General features: G+C 40.2%; 1 protein-coding gene across 5 annotated transcripts in view; it reads left to right on the forward strand.

Annotated features, from left to right (window-relative positions):
- The first annotated feature begins 205 nt into the window (after positions 1-205).
- SPINK8 (serine peptidase inhibitor Kazal type 8 (putative)) overlaps positions 206-19,530 on the forward strand; it is a 20,127-nt gene continuing 802 nt past the window's right edge. Inside the window, exons 1-6 of one of the 5 annotated variants that reach the window (XR_004275029.1) lie at positions 206-320; positions 918-1,193; positions 11,834-11,883; positions 12,301-12,328; positions 12,703-12,796; positions 17,255-17,297. Coding sequence is in view for 3 of the 5 variants with exons in the window: in XM_032297884.1 (XP_032153775.1) it covers positions 1,127-1,193; positions 11,834-11,883; positions 12,703-12,828 (243 nt within the window). In the remaining 2 variants the exon portion in view is untranslated. Of the gene's footprint in view, positions 321-763; positions 1,194-11,833; positions 11,884-12,300; positions 12,329-12,702; positions 13,026-17,254; positions 17,298-19,530 lie in introns of those variants that run through there. The other 4 variants (XR_004275028.1, XM_032297884.1, XM_032297886.1 and 1 more) reach the window with 4 other exon arrangements.

A 19,530-nucleotide genomic window follows, 5' to 3' on the forward strand; every position in this document is an offset into this window, starting at 1 on the left:
TATGTCTAAATGGTAGGTTCAGCTTTGGCAAGAACAACATTTGGATTTTGGAGTAGTAGGGGACAGTACATACCACCCTCAGAAATTTACAATATGAACTCACGAAATTTAGTCATTACAGAACTTAGAGTTGAAGGAAATAGGTTTGAATCGTATGTACACTTCCTAATTTCAAAGCTCGCTCTCTTCTACTGCCAGGCACTGGGACCTTGAAAAGACAAGTACACTTTGCCTCCCTTGCTAGTTCATTATAAACAATCTATCAACAAAAACTATCCTGTTCAGCCAGTTTCTCGGAGCAACCGTGGGAGTCACAGCAGGTAAAGTGGACTTCTTAATTTGCAAACTTTTAAGGGTTGTATTATTTATTACTTGTTTTATTCTTAGGGGAGGTCTTGGGTAGAAATTACCTAGATATAGAATGAAAAATGTTTATCTGGAAAATGTGTACAATGAAGAGAATAGAAACCAGCAAATGAAGTATCAACTGGTATGTACTATACTTTCCATAATGCAAGTAAGCTGTTGGTAAATATACTATGATTTTCCTTTCAGAAATTTTACCGGTTACTAAGTGTTAACACCAAAGTAACAACACTAGGGAAAATGACAAGCATAGGAGTGAGGCTTTGGTGTTTTGTCCCTTCCTGTTTCTTACTGTCTATTGACTTACCCATGTCTTTGAGTGACTGTCCTTCAGAGATAGGGTCTGACTATGCTGCCCAGGCTGGTCTCAAACTCCTGAGCTCAAGTGATCCTCCTGCCTTGGCCTCCCAAAATGCTGGGATTACAGGCATGAGCCACCACACCCAGCCATTTTAAATATTTTGTTGAAAAACTCTTGGTGTTTATTCTTTCCCTTGCAAATATTCTTTACTAACTCTTTTTCTGGCATCTTCTAAAATTCTGTTTTTAAGATTTCTTTTTCAGATGTCCAATGATTTTAGGGAAATGAATGAAGCAATTGAGTTGCATCAGACACAATTCATTCCAAATGACCTGAGGAAAGGACACAGTATTTAGACTTTATTTCCTGGTCAATAAGGGATCTCTGTGAGAACTTGTACTTCACATAGATGTTTGTCCTACATCAAAAGTTGCATATTTCCACAGCTCTTCTGTCACCATGAAGAGGACCTTCTCAGATGCCATCCTTATTCTAGCTATCTCCATGTGGATGGCCTTTGCAATTGGTGAGTTCTGTGTCCTTGCTCTGCCCACATTTTCTGCAGTAAATCTAGAATCATGGGAAAATTAGAGATGGAAGTGGAAGTGCTCTTCAGTTTTATTTAATCCTAATTTCTCATGTTACAGATATAGAAATTAAAACCCAGAGAAAGGATTCACACAATGTTACTAGTATCAAAGCTGGAAGTCTAATCCAAACCATCTAAGTCCAGGACCATTGAGCTTTCCAAAATGCCAAGTTACTACCCAAGATATTTAAGCCTCATAAATGTACATTTTGAGAGTTTGCATATTTATATATCTCAAATCAAAAAAAAAGAACCTCATTAGGCTATGTGGAAGTAGACTCAGATATTATTCCAGTTAATGGCTGGCTTTAGCAGAAGTCATGCTAGAGTTAACTGCAGGAAATCTCTGGAGGTCTCAACAAGTTATTTTTCTGTTTGGATTCTGCAACTCTTTCATACTTGTCTTCAGTCTCTTACTTTCCATTGGTACTGTGTCTCACTTAAAACATTTTTTTCAAGCCTCTCACGTCTTAGGAGAGTTCTATAACAAGTTGAAAACTACTTTTCATGACTCTCATATCTTACATGCAAAAGCAAATAAGCCTGGTCTCTCTCCTTTCCTTCCCTCTCCAATTTAATAATCTGTTGACAAATCTAGGTATACTTCTACACTTCCTCACATTTCATTCAGTCCTCACCCCCACTGCTACATCACCGATGGGCATCAGCCTCCCTGCAAGCCCAGTGTGTTCCCTTCTGGCTGAGTCTCATCCTCTGTCTGGAACACACCATAACTCAACCAAGGTGGACCACTCCATCTTTCCTCTTTTTGTTGAGATGGAGTTTCGATCTTATTGACCAAGCTAGAGTGCAATGGAGTGATCTCGGCTCACTGCAACCTCTGCCTTCTGGGTTCAAGAGGTTCTCCTGCCTCAGCCTCCCGAGTAGCTGGGGTTACAGGTGCACTCCACCATGCCTGACTAATTTTTTTTATTTTTAGTAGAGATGGGGTTTCACCATGTTTGTCAGGCTGGTCTCGAACTCCTGACCTAAGGTGATCCACCCACCTCGGCCTCCCAAAGTGCTTGGATTACAGGTGTGAGCCACCGTGCCCAGCCCACTCTGTCTTTCTTGCAAATCACCCTTTCCTTATTCTTAAAGTTGTATGGCCTTATATTTTTTCCTCAAACCTATTTCTCCCCTGTATGCTCATATCCAGTGACTAAGTTCAGTTGATAGAACACTTCATAGATCATATAAATTCATGCCTTTTCCACATTTCCACAACAATGACTTCCTCAGTGAAGATTCTCATCATTTCATGAAAATATTTTCATATTCTCCTTAACCGTTCTTTGCCTCTAACTTGACTTACTCTAACACATGTACCACTGGTACAATAGTTGTCATTTTATCTTAGTGCAAATCTTATCTTAGTTCTGCTGTAATAAACACAAAAGCCTTTGTGATGTGGCCCTTACTACTATGCTGGGTTTCCCAGCACCCCTTTCTTTTTTTATTTTATTATTATTTTTTGAGACAGTCTTGCCCTGTTGCCAGGCTGGAGTGCAGTGGCGAGATCTTGGCTCACTGCACTCTGCCTCCCAGGTTCAAGCAATTCTCCTGCCTCAGTCTCCTGAGCAGCTGAGACTACAGGCATGTGCCACCATTCCCAGCTAATTTTTGTGTTTTAGTAGAGATGGTGTTTCACCATATTGGCCAGAATGATCTCAATCTCTCGACCTCATGATCCACCCGCCTCAGCCTCCTAAAAGTGCTGGGATTACAGGCGTGAGCCACTGCACCTGGCCCCCCAGCGCACATTTATTTACATATCCAATAAATATATACTATGTGTTGACCTTATGCCAGTAACTGGGCTAGACACTGGTTATGTGGCAGGAATGGTCCCTAGACACATTAGTGGTGGAAAATACATAGATATCACGGTCCATATCAAATATTAACACACTATTTTTCTTTGATGCAGTCTTGCTGTGTTATCTAGACTGAAGTGCAGTGGTATGATCTCAGCTCACTGCAACCTCTGCCTCCTGGGTTCAAGTGAGTCCCCCACCTCAGCCTCCAAAGTAGCTGGAAATATAGGCATATGCCAACATGCCTGGCTAATTTTTAATAGAAACAGTGTTTGACCATGTTGGCCAGGCTGGTCTTGAACACCTGATCTCAAGTGATCCATCCGCCTTGGCTTCCTAAAGTGCCAAGATTACAGGCACGAGCCACCTTGCCTGGCCACACTTTTTTTTTCTTGAGATGGAGTTTCACTGAGCCACCAAGGCTGGAGTGCAGTGGCAAGATCTCCGCTCACTGCACCCACCATCTCCCGAGTTCAAGTGATTCTCCCATCTCAGCCTCCCAAGTAGCTGGGATTACAGGCACCAGCCATCATGCCCAGGTGATTTTTGTATTTTCGTAGAGACAGGGTTTCACCATGTTGCCCAGGCTGGTCTTGAACTAATGACCTCAGGTGATCTGCCAGCCTTTTCCTCCCAAAGTGCTAGGATGCTAGGATTACAGGCATAAGCCATTGCACCAACCCTGGCCACACATTTTTATAAGTGTTTCAAAAGGTAGGAACAATGAGAATGTATAGAACTTAAGCCACTGCCTATCTTTCCCCTCCCCTTCCCAATGCAGTGTGATGGAAGATCTACTCTGGACAGATATGGCCAAGATGAGTTTTCTTCTCTCCCTAGCTTACAGGGGACAATGGTATATTTCCCTGGGAAGGACAGGTCATCGACATTTTTCATTCCCCCATAACTCTGTGTTGCTGTGGCTAAATTCCAGGAAAGCGAGTCCAAGAGACAGGGTCCTCTCTTTTCTCACCCATCTCCTACCTGTGAAACTGAGGCTCTATCTCAGGTGACTGAGGCAGACCGAGAGTAATGGTGCCCTGATTGTCCTCATCCTAGTTTAATGTATTAGTCTGTTTTCACACTGCTATAAAGATACTACCTGAGATTGAGTTAATTTATAAACAAAGAGGTTTAATTGACTCACAGTTCAGCATGGCTGGGGAAGCCTCAGGAAACTTACAATATTGCTGGAAGGTGAAGGGGAAGCAAGGCACATCTTACCGTGGTGAAGCAGAAGAGAGAGAGAGTGAGAGAGCAAGGAAGTGCCACACTTTAAAACAGCTCAAGTGAGGACTCACTCACTATTACAAGAACAGCATGGGGGAAACCACCTCCATGATCCAATCACCTCCCACGAGGCCCTTCCCTTGACAGGTGGGAATTACAATTTGAGATGAGATTTGGTTGGGGACACAAACCATATCACTTAGCTTGTAGATGATAGGTTCCATGCTGGAAGAAACAAGCTGAGACATATTCAAAGTACTAAAAGAAAAAAAAAAAACTGTCATCCAAGAATCTTATATGCAACAAAGTGACATTTAAAAAAAAAGAGTAGAATTAAGACATGCCCAGATAAACAAGAACTGAGAGAATTTGTTTCTAGCAGACTCACCTTGCTAAAACCACCAAAGGAAGTTCTTCAGGCTGAAAGCAAATTGCACACAATAATTCAAATCCATGTAAATAACACACAGCAAGGTAAAGATAAGTAATTATAAAAGAATAAATGCACATTTCTTCTCCTTTCTTATTTTAACTGAGTTTAAAAATCATTGTATAATTAGCCAGGCATGATGGAGGGTGCCTGTAATCCCAGCTACTTGGGAGGCTGAGGCACAAGAATTACTTGAACCCAGGAGTCAGAGTTTGCAATGAACCAAGATCATGCCACTGCAGTTTAGCCTGGGCAATAGAGAAAGACTCAGTCTCCAAAAAAAAAAAAAAAACCATTGTATAAAACCATATGTGGACCTGAATGGTGTCTCATGTCTATATCCTAGCACTTTGGGAGGCCAAGGTGAGAGAATTGTTTGAGGAGTTTGAGGCCAGCCTGTGCAACATAGCAAGATCCCCCCCACCTTTTTTTTTTTTTGAGACAGAGTCTCACTCTGTCACCAGGCTGAAGGAGTGCTGTGGCACAATCTCAGCTCACTACAACCTCTGCCTCCTGGGTTTAAGTGATTCTCCTGCCTCAGCCTTCCAAGTAGCCTGGACTACAGCTGCATGCCACCACACCCAGCTAATTTTTGTATTTTTAGTTGAGACAGTATTTCACCACGTTGGCCAGGATGGTCTTGATCTCCTGACTTCATGATCCACCCACCTCAGCCTCCCAAAGTGCTGGTATTGCAGGCGTGAGCCAACACACCCAACCAAAATTCCAACTTTTAAAAAATAAATTAGTAAAAACTTTTAGTCCATATGTATGTAATTATATTTTTGCACCTATAACATATTAAAATGTAATATTTTTTACAATAAAAGCACAGAGAGATGAGTAGGAGCAAAGCAGGACTGAAGCAAAGAAATGACACCAGATGGTAACTTAAATCTACAAACAAAGAGAAGAAAAAATGGTGAATAAGAAGGTTAATATAAGAAAGGACAAATATATATACGGTCAGTTGCAGTGGCTCATACCTGTAATCCAAGCACTTTGGGAGGCCAAGGCAGGTGGATCACTTGAGGTCAGAAGTTCGAGACCAACGTGGTCAAAGTGGCGAAACTCTGTCTCTACTAAAAATTCAAAATTTAGCTGGGCATGGTGGTACATATCTGTGATTTCAGCTACACAGGATGCTGAGGCATGAGAATTGCTTGGACCCAAGAGACAGAGGTTGCAACGAGCCAAGATTGTGCCACTGCACTCCAGCCTGGACAACAGAGCTTCTATACATATATTTGTCCCTTTAAATACATAACATTATATGAAATAATAATTATAGGCTGGGTATGGTGGCTCATACATGAAATCCCAGCACTTTGAGTGGCCGAGGTGGGCAGACTGCTTGAGGTCAGGAGTTCGAGACCAGACTGGCCAACATTGTGAAACCCCATCTCTACTAAAAATACAAAAATGAGCCTGGGGTGATGGTGTGCCTGTAGTCCCAGCTACCTGGGAGGCCGAGACAGGAGAATCACTTGTACCCAGGAGGCAGAGGTTGCAGTGAGTCGAGATTGCGCCACTGCACTCCAGCCTGGGCAAGAGAGTGAGCTGTTATCTCACAAAAAAAAAAAAAAATTACAACATTATATTAAAAAATACTCAGTGCAACACAAACCAATGAAGGAGGACTACAGAAAAAAGGAGACATGCACAAAACAAAAAGTAAAATGCCAAGTGTAAGTCAATCCAGCTATATCGATAAAAATGTTAAATGTCAATGAATTACACAATCCAATCAAAAGGCAGAAAGTGTCAGACTGAACCAAAAAAAAAACAAAAAACAAGATCCAACTCTATGCTTTCTATGGAGATACACCTTAGATTCAAAAACACAAATAAGCTAAAAGTAAAATGATGAGAAAAATATAATAGGCAAACTGCAAGCATAAAAAGCTGAAATGGTTATATTAATATCAGACAAAAATTAACTTCAAAACAAAAATGTTACCACAAATGAAGAGAGACATTTTACGATACAGGGTCAATCCATCAGGAAGACAAAACAATTATGAACATATATGTACCTAAAACTAAAGCCCCAAATATATGAAGCAACACTAACAGAATTAAAGGGAGAAACTGACAATACAACAGTAATAGCTGGAGACATCACCTCACATTTTAATAATGGCTAAAACAACTAGACAGAAGACTAATAAGGAAATAGAAGACAAAAACAACACTACTAAACAACTAGACCCAACAGACATCTATAGAGTATGCCATCCAACAACATCAGAATACACATACTGATCAGGTGCACATGCAACATTCTCAAGGACAGGCCATATCCTAGGTCATAAAACAACCCTCAATACATCTAAAAGGATTGAAATCATGTAATTTTCCTACTATATAGAAATGTTTCTTTTTTTTTTTTTTTTTTTTTGAGACAGAGACTCGCGCTGTCACCCAGGCTGTAGTGCAATGGTGTGATCTCGGCTCACTGCAATCTCCACCTCCTGGGTTCAAGCAATTCTCCTGCCTCAGCCTCCTGAGTAGCTGGGACTACAGGCGTGCACCAGCACCCATAGGTAATTTTTTTTGTATTTTTAGTAGAGATGGGGTTTCACCATGTTGGCCAGGATGGTCTCAATCTCCTGACCTCATGATCCGCCCACCTCGGCCTCCCAAAGTGCTGAGATTACAGGCATTAGCCACTGTGCCCAGCCAGAAATGTTTCTTTGAATGTATTTCTTTTCTTTTTTTTTTTTTTTTTTTTTTTGATACAGAGTTTCACTCTTGTTATCCAGGCTGGAGTGCAATGGCGCTATCTCGGCTCACCGCAACCTCCGCCTCCTAGGTTCAGGCAATTCTCCTGCCTCTACCTCCTGAGTAGCTGGGATTACAGGCACGCGCCACCATGCCCAGCTAATTTTTTGTAGTTTTAGTAGAGACGGGGTTTCACCATGTTGACCAGGATGGTCTCGATCTCTTGACCTCGTGATCCACCTGCCTCGGCCTCCCAAATTGCTGGGATTACAGGCGTGAGCCATCGAGCCTGGCTCTTTGAATGTATTTCTATATGTTCTACATGTTAGAGAACATACAGAAATGTAATATATTTGACAATAACAGCACAAAGGAGGTGAATAGGAGCAACATTGCTCTCACCATTGCTGTTTAATTTTGTACTGGAGGTTCTAGCCAGGGTAATTAGGCAAGATAATGAATAAAAGTTATCTAGATAGGATTGGAAGAAGTAAAATGATCTCTGTTTGAGGAAAAGGTCCAAATTTATTCTTTTGTATATAGATATCCAGTTGTCCTAGGAGCATTTTAAAAAGATTGTTATCCACTGAATTGCCTTGAGACCTTGTTAAAATCAATTCACTCCAAATATAAGGTGTTCAACTGTAAGATGACATAATTTTGTGCATAGAAAGTCCTAAGGAATACTCTAAAAACTGTTAGGGTTAACAGCAAGTTTGCAGGATATAAGAGCAATATACAAAAATCATTTGTATTTCTACATACTACTAATGAACATTCTGAAAATGAAATTAAGGAAACAATTTCACCTACAATAGCATCAAAAAGAATAAAATCCCTAAGGATAATTTACCAAAGGAGATGAAAAACCTGTACACTGAAAACTACAAAACATTGATGAAAGAAATTAAAGAAGAACTTCCATGTCCAGAGCTGTTTATAAAAAAAAAAAAAAAAGAAGAAGAAGAAGAAATTAAAGAAGACCTAAACCAACATAAAGATATCCCTTCTTCATGCTGGACTGGAAAACTTAACATTGTTAAGATAGCAATACTCTAGAAATCAATCCACAGATTCCATGCAAATACTATCAAAATCCCAGCTGACTTTTTTCTACAGAAATGGAAAAGCTGATCCTAAAATTCATACGGAAAAGCAAAAGACTGACAATAGACAAAACAATCTTGAAAAAAAAAACAAAGTGGAAGTACACTTTTCAATTTCAAAGCTCACTACAGAGCTACAGACATCAAGAGAGTTTGGTACTAGCATGAGCATAGAAATACAAATTTTATGAAAAAGAAAAAGAAATAAAGATCAACAGAATATAAGAATCCAGGGGAAGACACCTTACATTTGGAGTGAATTGATTTTAACAAGGTCTCAAGACAATTTAGTGGATAATAATCTTTTTAAACAAATGCTGCTAGGACAACTGGATATCTATATACAAAAGAATAACTTTGGACCTTTTCCTCATGCCATAGGAAAAAATTACAATACCTCAACATGGATCACAGAACTAAATGTAAGAGCTAAAATTATAAAACTATTAGAAGAAATCAGTACGAGTGAATTTTGTGACCTTGAATTAGGCAAAGTCTTCTTAATGATGCACCAAAGGCAGAAAGAAACAACAACAAAAAGATCAATTGAACTTTTAAAAACTTTTGTGATTCAAATAATACCAATAAAGATATCAATATGGCCAAGAGTGGTGGCTCAAGCCTGTAATTCCAGCACTTCAGGAGGCTTAGGCAGGAAGATCACCTGAGGTACTAAAAATACAAAAATTAGCCAGGGTTAGTGATGCACGCCTGTAATCCCAGGTACTCAGGTGGCTGAAACATGAAAATTGCTTGAACCCAGGAAGTGAAGGTGGCAGTAAGCAGAGATCACACCACTACACTCCAGCCTGTGTGACACAGCGAGACTCTGTCTCAAAACAAAACAAAACAGAGATACTACTTCACACCTACTAGGATGGCTATAACCAAAAAGAGAGACAATAACAAACGTTAGCAAAGATGTGAAGAAATTGAAGCCTTCCTTTGTGCATTGCTGATGGGAATGTAAAATGCAGCTGCTTTGGAAAATAGCCTGGCAGCTTCTTAAGTGGTTTGAATATGACTGGCAATTCCACACTTTGTATAAACTCAAGGGAAATGAAAACACATGCCCAAAAATAATGTGTGCATAAATATCCATAGCAGCTTTATTAATAAGAGCAAAAAAGTAAAAGCAACTCAAATGTCCATTAACTGATTAATGGATAAATAAAATGTGTAATATACATACATTGAATATTATTTAGCTATAAAAAGGAATGAAGTACTAATACAAGCTACTGTGATATTGTGCTGGCCTAGAGCCAGAACCTGAGCAACGCTATTTTATAAAATGCAAAACTGTTTTTTAAATAAGTTGAAATGGCTGCCCCATTCTCCTCACAATAACTACTGTCCTTGGCCTCTGTAAATAGAACTGCTAGTTTGTTCTGCCAAACTATGTAAAGCTGCTTACCTTTTCTTATCAGTAACTGCTAAAATCTGTGACTTCTATCACCACCCAGACAATGTGTAAACAAATGTATACCTTGACTTCTGTAAACCGTTGAAGTAACAAACAGAACCACAAAAGTCCCCTGGCCCTTGGAATGTCCGGAGACCCCCGCCCTTGTCTCCGCCCAGGAGGTGAATCACAGAATCCCCAAGCCCTTGGAATGTCCGAAACCTTTTCATCCCCATCCCCGCTCCTCACCCCCACACCCACGGTGATTTTTCGGATATAAAAAGTCGTGGCACCCTCCTTTTGATACCACAGGTTGGAGAGACGTGAGTCCTCTGTGGTCGCCGGCATAATAAATGACCCTGCAATCCGGCATACTTTTGTCTTGGTGCTAACTTTCTACGCTCGGTCCAATACAACACTACAATAGTTAAAACATTAAAATACAGACACACAAAAAACCACATACTTCATTGCGTGACTCCAATTATACAAAATGTCCAGAAAGGCAAATCTAAAGAAACAGAAAGTTGATGCTGGGAGCAGTGGCTCGTGCCTGTAATCCCAAAGCTTTGGGAGGCCAAGGTGGGTGGGTCACCTGAGGTCAGGAGTTTGAGACCAGCCTGGCCAACACAGTGAAACCCATCTCTACTAAAAATACAAAAATTAGCTGGGTGTGGTGGTGTGCGCCTGTAATCCCAACTACTTGGGAGGCTGAGACAGAATCACTTGAACCCAAGAGGCAGAGGTTGCAATGAGACGAGATCATGGTGCCACTGCACTCCAGCCTGGGTGACAGAGTGAGACTCTGTCTGAAAAAAAAAAAAAAAAAAAGAACCCAGAAGGTAGATTATTGTTTTTGGGGGGTAAGGGTGGGTCAGGAGAGAAAATTGTTGGGAGAGGGGCATGACAAATGACTGCTAATGGTTACAGGGTTTATTTTTGGGGTGATGATGGCATAACTGTGAATATACTAAAAACCATTAAACTGTACACTTTAGGTGAATTATTTAAAAAGAAAAAAATGCTCATCTTCTATGTGTTGGTAAAAATGGGTAAACTCACCTGGGCACGGTGGCTCACATCTGTAATCCCAGCACATTGGGGGGTCAAGTGGGAGAATTGCTTAAAGTTTGAGACCAACCTGTACAACAGTGAGATCTCAGCTCCACCAAATATCAAGAAAATGAGTCAGGTGTGGTGGTGCACTACTGTAGTCCCAGTCACTTGGGGAGGCTGAAGCAGGAGGATTACTTGAGCCCAGGTGGTTGAAGCTTCAGTGAGCCTAATTTTTGTGTTTTCAGTAGAGACAGGGTTTCACCATGTTGACCAAGCTGGTCAAAACATTTTTTTTTTAATCTGGTAAAATTCTATGATATGTGAATTATACTCAAGAAAGCTGATACATGAGAGTTGATTACACATCATACATATTATATATTATAAAAATTATATCATGCAATTATAATATATACTTTTATACACATATATAATTGCAAAGACTGCTTTGATTGAATATGTAAGCCTTAATGAAACTCAGCATGTTTTAGGGCATCTCAATGTAATAACTCATGGTAATTTGTAACTTAGAGCATGTTTACTAAAAATAACTGACATGGATTATAGAAGTTGTTACTTATGAAATGGAAGGGCTAGAATTAAGATCTCCATTTTACAAGATGTATAAAGGCAGGTACTTCCTGCTTCTTTGTTCCTTTAGAGGGCAGCTTGCATCAAAGAGGAGCCCAGCCTCTTCTGATGGCATTTGATGCTTCTTGTGTGCCAACCAGGGTTCCCCTCATCTTACCTTTTTCCCTGAGGGGAGAAGACAGAGAATCAACTTTTCCGTATATGCTTTTGTCTTCCAGACTTCCCCCTTCCTATGGCCTCTGAAAGAGCTCAGCCAGACAAAACAACAGTGAGTACTGCTTCCTTGGTTTCCAAGAACAGGAATGGGGAGAGAGCCAGTTTCTTCAGCAGCCCCAGCTCTTTCTTCTGGGAGGTGGGCAGTAGAGGGGGCTCGTGTGGGAATAACACATCAATAAAAGCTGAGTCACCAAGTATACGTAGCACATTTTATATGTTCCTGTTCCTTCTTCTCAAGGATTCTCCCAGTCAGTTTACATAACTCACCTGTGGGGTAGAAAGCAAATATTTTGCACCAATAAATGGAAGAGGATGTCGTGGCTCAAATTCAAGTGGGTCCTATGCCACAGTAGATACTCTTTCCACCATGATATGCCAGGCATGCATACACCTACCTCCCCTACACCAAGGCCTTATGAGGTATTTTCTCAGTCTCCTTCCTTCAACTCCCTCAACCTGCTGTGACAAGTTTGAGCCCCTGCCATCTGAGACACCAGGTATGATAAGTCACTCAGTAATGTTCATCAGAAATTTTAACCTGGAAAGACATTTCCCTACTTTTGCTCTCTGTAACCTAACAGCCACATTTTGTGGTTGGTACAAAAATGTGATTGTTAGGTTGCAGAGGGCAGGGATTTTTATCTTAATAAAGAATTTATGGGGGACTATAGAGTTTACAGATTGTATATTATTCTACAATTATATACATGTTGTTGGTATTACTGTTGGGTTCAAATCCTGAGGCTTCTGAATCCTGTTCTCTGAACTCCTGGTCTGGTGCTCCTATTCCATCCACCTCCCCAGCTACCCATCATAATGGCCAAAAGACCTGGATGAAAGTGCCTAAAGCAGTTGTGTGTGTCTCCTTCAGGTTGAGTGCCTCAAGAATATAAATAACTGCTGGTTTTTATCCTACATGAAGCCCAGTGGACCTATTTGTGGCAGTGACCAGGTTACCTACAGTGGTGAGTGCCATCTCTGCTCCAAAATTCTGTAAGTCCTCATTTTGTTCTCCCTTCTCTCAAGTCAAGAGGCCAAAGGTGGCCAAAAGAGGGTGATGACCTCAGCCCACTTCCTACATCATCCAGTGAGATCCTCTCTCCAGACAGTCCTCCAGGATTTGTTCCTCCCTTTCTTCCATCCCTCTCTGTGCCCTCAAAAGGTACATGGAACCTATTCAGACAGTGCAGAAACAGAAATCCACTAAGGTGAGGGCACTGTGTCTGGCCTGGACAAGCATCAAGTGGAGGCACTCGGCAGCAAGCAGCCACAGCATTTAGATCACGTGACCCTAGATGAAGGTCATCCTCATGACCCCTCAGGCCAAAGAACAAAGAACAAAAAAAGAGGAAGAGGAAGCTGGGTGAAGAATCTTTCCAGCTAATAGTTTATTGGTCCTAGAATGGATATCATTTTCCAAAACAATTTTCTTTAGCTTTCAGCTTACTATGTGGTTTAGTCTCTGCACCCATCACATGTTAGAAGCTTTGAGTAACACCCAAGTGAAATGCCCGATGGTTGAGCCCAAGGGGAATAGTGAGGAGCAGGGTTTGTATCAAGGAAACTCCTTTTAGGAGTAGGAGGAGGAAGGCCAGTCGAGGTGGCTCACGCCTGTAATCCCAGCACTTTGGGAGGCCGAGGCAGCAGATCACGAGGTCAGAAGTTTGAGACCAGCCTGACCAACATAGTGAAACCCTGTGCCTGCGAAAAATACAAAAAATTAGCCAGGTGTGGTCACGAGTGCCTGTAATCCCAGCTACTCAGAAGACTGAGGCAGGAGAATCGCTTGAACCCAGGAGGTAGAGGTTGCAATGAGCTGAGATTGTACCACTGCACTCCAGCCTGGGTGACAGCAAAACTCTGTCAAAAAAAAAAAAAAAAAAAAAAAAAGGAGGTGGAGGAGTCTCTGACATCTGCTTTCTCCTTTAAAGAGAAAAGCCACGCTTTTGTCTAACTAAGACTTACAGGTTGAGTGCAGTATCTTAAGAGAGAAAAAGAGAGAAAAGCAAAAACACAGGAGTAATCAGAATTAGGTCTCTCCCCCCTTCCTCTTCTTAGTTTCTCCTCCAGAGAAGGAATAAGAACCTTCTTGAACAGGATGGGAGATATTTCGCTGGGCAGGATCGGACTTTCTTGCATTCTTGGCTGAATAAACATTAAAGCTTACACTAGAACCCATAAAAGTGTTGTAAGGTAAACAACTTTGGTATCAGCCTCAATCACGGGCACAGACGCCAGCACATGACAATCAGAAAGCATTGCCTAGGGAATATCACCGAGTCAAAGGATGCTGGAACCAGGAGCCATCTGAGAGATGGCATCCAAAGAGCTTCCTTTCAAGGTATCTCAGAAATTATTCTGGCTGAGTGTGGTGGCTCATGCCTGTAATCCCAACACTTTGGGAGGCTGAAGCAGGCTGATCACCTGAGGTCAGGATTTCGAGACCAGCCCAGCCAACATGGCAAAACCCGTCTCTACTAAAAATACAAAAATTAGTCAGGTGTGGCAGCGCATGCCTGTAATCCTAGCTACTCGGGAGGCTGAGGCAGAAGAATCTCTTGAACCCAGGAGGTAGAGGTTGCAGTGAGCTGAGATTGCACCACAGCACTCCAGACTAGGAGATAAAGTGAGACTCTGCCTCAAAAAAAAAAAAAAAAAAAGAAAAGAAAAGAAATTATTCTCTTAGCAGTTGCACTGGAGATTTAAGTTAAATTTTAATTTATACCAATCTAGTTTGGATTAATACCAACTTAATTACAAAAGCGTTCAAAAATATTTTTGCCTAGCATGGTGGCTCAAGCCTATAATCCCAACACTTCGGCATGCCAAAGCAGAAGGATCGCTTGAGCCTAGAAATTTGAGACATGAGCAACATAGCAAGACCCTGTCTCTACCAAAAAAAAAAAAAATTAAAAATTAGCCAGGTGTGGTGGCACATGCCTGTAGTCCTAGCTACTTGGGAGTCTGAAGCAGGATGATTGCTTGAGCCCAGGTGTTCAAGGCTGCAGTGAGCCATGATTGTGCCACTGCACTCTAGCTTGGGCAACAGAGCAAAATTCTTTTGTTAAAACTCTGTCTCAAAAAAAAAGAATTTTTTTGAGACAGAGTTTCACTCTCGTTGCCCATGCTGGAGTGCAATGGCATGGTCTCGGCTCACTGCAACCTCCACCTCCCACATGAAAACGATTCTCCTGCCTCAGCCTCCCAAGTAGCTAGGATCACAGGCATCCACCACCACGCCCAGCTAATTTTTTGTATTTTTAGTAAAGAGGGGGTTTCACCATGTTGGCTAGGCTGGTCTTGAACTCCTGACCTCAGGTGATCCACCTGCCCCAGCCTCCCAAAGTGCTGGGATTATGGGCGTGAGCCACCACACCCAGCCCAGTTATTTAAACATAAGTAAAATAACTGATTTTAAATGTCTTATAAGTCCAACATCTAGGCTTCCTCAGTGACAGATTCCATTGACTGATTTTTGTCTTATATATGAGCCATACTTTCTTTTCCTTTGTATGTACTACGATTTTTTTGTTGAAAATTGAATATTTTAAATTATAATATGACAACTGTGGAAATCAGATTTTCTCCTCTATCCAAGGTTTGTTGCTGTTGTTTGTTGTTGTTGCTATTTGTCAGAGAATTCTGAAGTAATCCTGTAAAGTATGCATTTTTGACATGTATGGCCATTGATCTGGCCCTACTCTTATCTTAGTATCAGCTAATGTTTGGACAAAAATTTCCTTAAATGGCTGGAACCAATAAATTCCCAGTCTTTGACAACAAAATCTTTATGTGTGCATTGAGGCATGCCTTCACTCAACCAGGCAGTTTATTTATTGATTTTTTTTGTTTGTTTTTCTTAACCAGGAAGTTTAAAGCTACACTTTAGTGTTCACTGGATGTTTGCACAGACCCACAAGATTAGTTAGAGATGAGATGTTGGGGCTTTCTCAGGTCTTTTCTGAGCATACAGAAAGCCCTACACTGGCTGCAAGGCCTTCTATATTTCCAGTAACATATGAGAGCTTTTCAAAACCTCCTATGGACATCTCATTACCTAACTTTTACTTTTAAGCTCTTTGTTAACCTATTGTTTTACAGAACCATTACCCGCCATGCAGTAGCCATGATATTAAAACAATTGCCTCTGATTTTTTTAACAAATTCTAGAAAAGGCTGTTTGTACCAGGAGAGTTTTGAGTCAGATCAAATAAAAGCCTTGCAAATGGGTCTTTCAGAGAACCACCCTGACAGGTCAAATAATGACAATTACCTGGTGCTTTTCTGTCATTCTATTAATGTGATATTATTAAATTGGCTGATTTTTTTGAACCCTTCTGAATTCTTAGGATAAAGCCCATTTGTCATGCTGTATAATCCTTTTAATATGCCATTGGATTCCATTTGTTGGTATTTTGCTGAGAATTTTTGCATCTATATTCATAAACGATATTGGTCTATATTTTCTTTTATGTGATGTCTTTGTCTTTGATAACATAGTAATGCTGGCTTCATAGAATGAAGTAGCAAGTGTTCCCTCCTCTTGTATTATTTGGAAGAGTTTAAGAAAGATTAGTATTACATTTTTTTAGCATTTTTAAACATTTTTTTAAAATATTTGGTAGTCTGGATGTGGTGGCTCATGCCTGTAATCCTTGCACTTTGGGAGGCCAAGGCAGGTGGATCACTCCTGAGGTTCAAGGCCAGCCTGGACAACATGATGAAACTCAGTCTTTACTAAAAATACAAGCAATTAGCTGAGCGTGGTGGTGTGTGCCTGTAATCCCAACTACTCAGGAGGCTGAGGCAGGAGAATCGCTTGAACCTGGGAGGCAGAGTTTGCAGTGAGCCAAAATCGTGCCACAGCACTCCAGCCTGGACAACGAAGGCAAAGCTCTGTCTCAAAAAAAAAAAAAAAAAAAAAGAAATGGTAGAATTGAGTAGTAAAGTCATCTGGTCTTTGTTGGGACATTTTCGATTACTTATTCAATATCTTTACTTGTCATAGGTCTGTTGAGATTTTTTTATTTCTTATTAAGTTTTGATAATTTGTGTGTTTCTAGGAATTTATTCATTTCATCCAGAATATCTAATCTGTTGACATACAATTGTTCATATAATCCTTTGTGTTTCTTTAAGTTCAGTAGTAATGTTTCAGCTTTCATCCAATGCATATTTTAACTTTAAGACACATTCTCTTTTTAATCCTCTGTATTTCTACTTGAATTTTCAAAGGCTATTTTGAATTTCTATATTTTATTGTAGGCTGAGCATGTTTTACAGATTCAATCTCTTTGACAAATAAAAATTCATATAGTAGATATTTTTAAATGTTTATTTCCCAAACTTAGCCAAAGATTATTAGTCATAATTTATTACTTACCATATAGCAAAAAATAATTTCAAAATATAATTTCTTTCAGATTTGAAGGGCTTAATATAACTAAACTGTATGATGGAGCATGTGTAAGTAAAGACACTTTTATTTTTTATTTTTAGAAGTAAACAAGAGCTCAGTTTTAAGGGTTTTTTTGTTATGAAAATTTTCAAACATACATAAAAGTAGAGACAATAATATATCCCGTATACCTATCATGTGTATTCAATAAATTGTAATGTTTTGCCACATTTCCTCCCTCTATTCTTTTATTTCTCTTTTTTCTTGGATGAAGTATATTAACACAGGTCTCAGACATCATGTTATTCACTCCTACATACTTCAGAGCACCTCTCTAATAAGTTTGGACATTTCCTTACATACACACAAGATCTAATTACAACTAATTATTTCTAATACATACTTCATATTCAAATCTTCCCAACCAAAAATAACACCTTCTGGAGGAAGAAACGTATTTTGCTCCTATAATTCAGCAGTAAGGAACATCTATTTCACCGTTTCTCTTCCCTCTTATGTCCAATATCTAGGATACTAATGAGAGACACTAATTGGAATGTGAATAGTTATTCCGAGAGTGAATGAGCCAGGACTTGCTTGAGCCCCAGGTCTAGAGACTGGGTCCCCGACTTCAGAGTTATAGATCGAAAGCAAGAACTCACCTGAAGCCATAGAGATCATTATTGCATTATGAGACATGGCAACAAGACTGGCAGAAATCAACAAAGAAGAGAAAATAAAGAAAGTGGGGAGTAAAGCTGAGGCAGGAGAATCACCTGAACCTGCAAGGCAGAGGTTGCCGTGATCCGCACACCATTGCACTCCAGCCTGGGCAACAAAAGCAAAACTCTGTCTCAAAAAAAAATAGGCAGGGGCGGGGGGTAGGGGTTCTGAAATACTGCTGGATGTGCGAGCAACCTCAAAGGAGAAAACTTTAAAATTTGACCAAAGGATATTTAAGATCATATGAATAAATGGAGAGACAGTCTATGCTCCAGATTATAATGTAAGTATTATGACTATGTTAGTTTTCTCTATTCTAAAACTTCATTTCATTCCCAATCAATACTCTAGTTGAATTTAAGATCTTTAATAAATGAAGGACACTATGGAGGAGTAAACAGCCAACAGAACTAGAGAAGCTACTGCAATAAGCTAGAACATAGAGTGTACATGCAAATAAGCCACAAGAAAACAGACAGCAAACAGAGAAATAGGCAAAGGCTATGGTTTTACTATAGAAGAATAAAGACAAAAGGCTAATTATATAAAGGATATTCAAAGCTCATAAATAATCAGGCAAATTCAAATTAAAATAACAATGAGATGCCTATCTGCCTATCATACTAGAAAAACTCAGAAGGCTGGGTATAGCCAGCACTGGTTGAACACGGAGATATCTGTACTCTCATGCTCTATGGTGACAGTGAAGACAGTTACAGACACTGTGGGAAGCAATCTACCATTTTTAGGCAAAGTAAGAAATTCAGTATATTCATATCTCATGGTCCAGCATTTCCAATGCTAGGAAATCACAAAAAGACTCTCTCATTCCTTCTCATGTATGTCTATTGCAGGGTTATTCAGTGTGGCAGGTGGCAGGTTTGGGGACAGCCTGAGTGAGACTAGTCAAGAAATCAATAGGTAAACTGTGGAAGGTATTCCTTATAGACTTCAATGCAGCTTTCAGAAGAAATTAGATGTGCCATTAGCAATATGGATAGGTCTTAAAATACTGCACTGAGAAGAAAAGCAAGGGACAGAGTAACACAAGTAACATGACAGCATTATATAAACTAAAAATAAACACTATATATCTGGCATAAACATAAAAAGATACACATTGATCTCATTGTAATGGTTGGCTCTGGTGTGAGGAGAAGGGGAATGAAGAATGAGTGAATGAATGAATGAATAGTGGCTCCTCCCTACAGCCCTTCAGCAAAGCAGCATAGAAACTGTTTTTGATAGGAACACACACACACACACACACACACACACACACACACACACACACATAAGAAATCTGTGACAGGAGGACTAATGATTATCACTGCTTGCCAGCCACGTGCACTGCACTGCATCATATGCTTTGCCTGTATCTCCTCTCCTGTTCCTCATAGCCCTGCCATGAAGCAAGCATTGCTATTAGCTACATTTCATATTCAAAGCAGCTGAGGTCTAGAGAGATCAAGTGACTTGCCCAAGAGCTAGGAACAGGCAGGGCTGGGGGGTCAACCCCTAGACTCTGTTCTTTTTTTTTTTTTTTTTTTTTTTTTTTTGGATGGGGTTTCGCTCTTT

The sequence above is a fragment of the Sapajus apella genome, unplaced genomic scaffold (genome assembly GCF_009761245.1).
Source record: "Sapajus apella isolate SASKATOON/1434 unplaced genomic scaffold, GSC_monkey_1.0 scaffold38, whole genome shotgun sequence".
NCBI lineage: Eukaryota > Metazoa > Chordata > Mammalia > Primates > Cebidae > Sapajus > Sapajus apella.